A 1,577-nucleotide genomic window follows, 5' to 3' on the forward strand; every position below is an offset into this window, starting at 1 on the left:
CCAATAGGGATCCTTTTGCAAATAGACACCCTTGCTCTCATAGCCGCCTTTGACGTTGTAGTTGCCCTTGCCTTTACCCTTTTCCTCATAGTGAGCCGAATAGTAACCAGCATAAAAACTCAGCTCCTGCTTTCGTTGATCAGATATCTCCTTCCAACGGCTTATAGTTTTAGCTCTCTCTACCATCTCATCCAACGTCTGTAATTTAAGCATTCTCAGTTTTTCCGCCATTTCAACATCAATACCACGAAGGAATTGGCTTCGTGCAAGAGCATCAGCCACATCTGGTACCACCGAACTCCCACCAACAGATAACATCTTCTGGGCAAGCTGTTTGAGATCATAACTGAAATCAAGATACGACTCGTCATCATTCATGACTCTAGAGTTAAAGGCCTCAAAGGGGTCTTGAGTCAGGAGGCTGTGGATGAGAGAAGCCTTCACCTTATTCAAGTCAGTACGATCAGACAGCGGAATATGATCATAAGCAACCTGCACTTTATCTTCCAAGAACAGCGGAACCAAGTTATAGTTGGAGCTGCTACCAAGTTATAGAGAAGTCGTTAGACTAACTCAACAGTAGATCACAATGATGATCCAACTTCACTCACTACTAATATAACACTTATACATTGCAAAGCTAGGCTAGGATACGAATGGCACAATAGGGACAGATATACTTTGTGTGCTAGGATACTTATCCTACAATAACAATGGTCACTATTTTGAACTAACTTACCACTACTAGTGAAATATTCAATCTGTCTAACACCCTCTGACTCCGCGACATTATCGGCATGAAGCCATTTCAAATAAATACGAGGAACAGCTCTAAATGACAATCGATCCATCCACTCACAGAATTGAATACAAATATCAGCAGCAAAATAATGATCACCAGTACCGGTTTCATTGGTAGTAATACGATACCATTCACTCTGGCATACAATATAAGTGATAGGATCATTAGAAACAGCGAACACAGGTTTATCTGGTAAGGATAATGGTATCGTATCAAAATCAATAGAATCTTTACATTTTACATTACTAGCTTTAAGGACTCTATCATTCCCATCATCATCATCATCATCATCATCATCATCATCATCATCATCATCAACATCACTATCAACAATGGTAGAAACGCCAAGAACAGTATCACTCTCATCCATCGTGGCCATAACGTCCTCGTCACAAACCAGATTATCACCAGGAGGTAGAAATAGCTCATCATCAATCTCATAAGTAGACTGACAATGTCGAAGATTCACTATTCTTCACATCGCCTGGATACATCAGACCGTCTTCGAAGTTGAGCTTTATAGAGAAGTCGTTAGACTGACTCAACAGTAGATCACAATGATGATCCAACTTCACTAACTTCCAATATAACACTTATACATTGCAAAGCTAGGCTAGGATACAAATGGGACAATAGGGACATATGCTTTGTGTGCTAGGATGCTTATCCTACAACTATTCCCCCCTCTCTTCCTGAGTAAGGTAATCACATACAAAGAAACTTATCCTATCAAACATACGACTTAGACTAATAAATCTTATCACCATAGTATGTG

The 1,577-nt window shown here is 39.9% G+C and overlaps 1 protein-coding gene across 1 annotated transcript; it reads right to left on the reverse strand.

The window, feature by feature from the left end:
- Positions 1 to 29: 29 nt before the first annotated feature.
- Positions 30 to 492, reverse strand: Pmar_PMAR009457 (hypothetical protein; the record flags this gene model as incomplete). Its single annotated transcript, XM_002776156.1, has 1 exon — positions 30 to 492. A coding segment is annotated over one exon (463 nt), but the record flags the coding sequence as incomplete, so codon positions are not given.
- Positions 493 to 1,577: the final 1,085 nt, after the last annotated feature.

Source organism: Perkinsus marinus (genome assembly GCF_000006405.1).
Source record: "Perkinsus marinus ATCC 50983 genomic scaffold scf_1104296954202, whole genome shotgun sequence".
In the NCBI taxonomy this organism is placed as follows: domain Eukaryota; phylum Perkinsozoa; order Perkinsida; family Perkinsidae; genus Perkinsus; species Perkinsus marinus.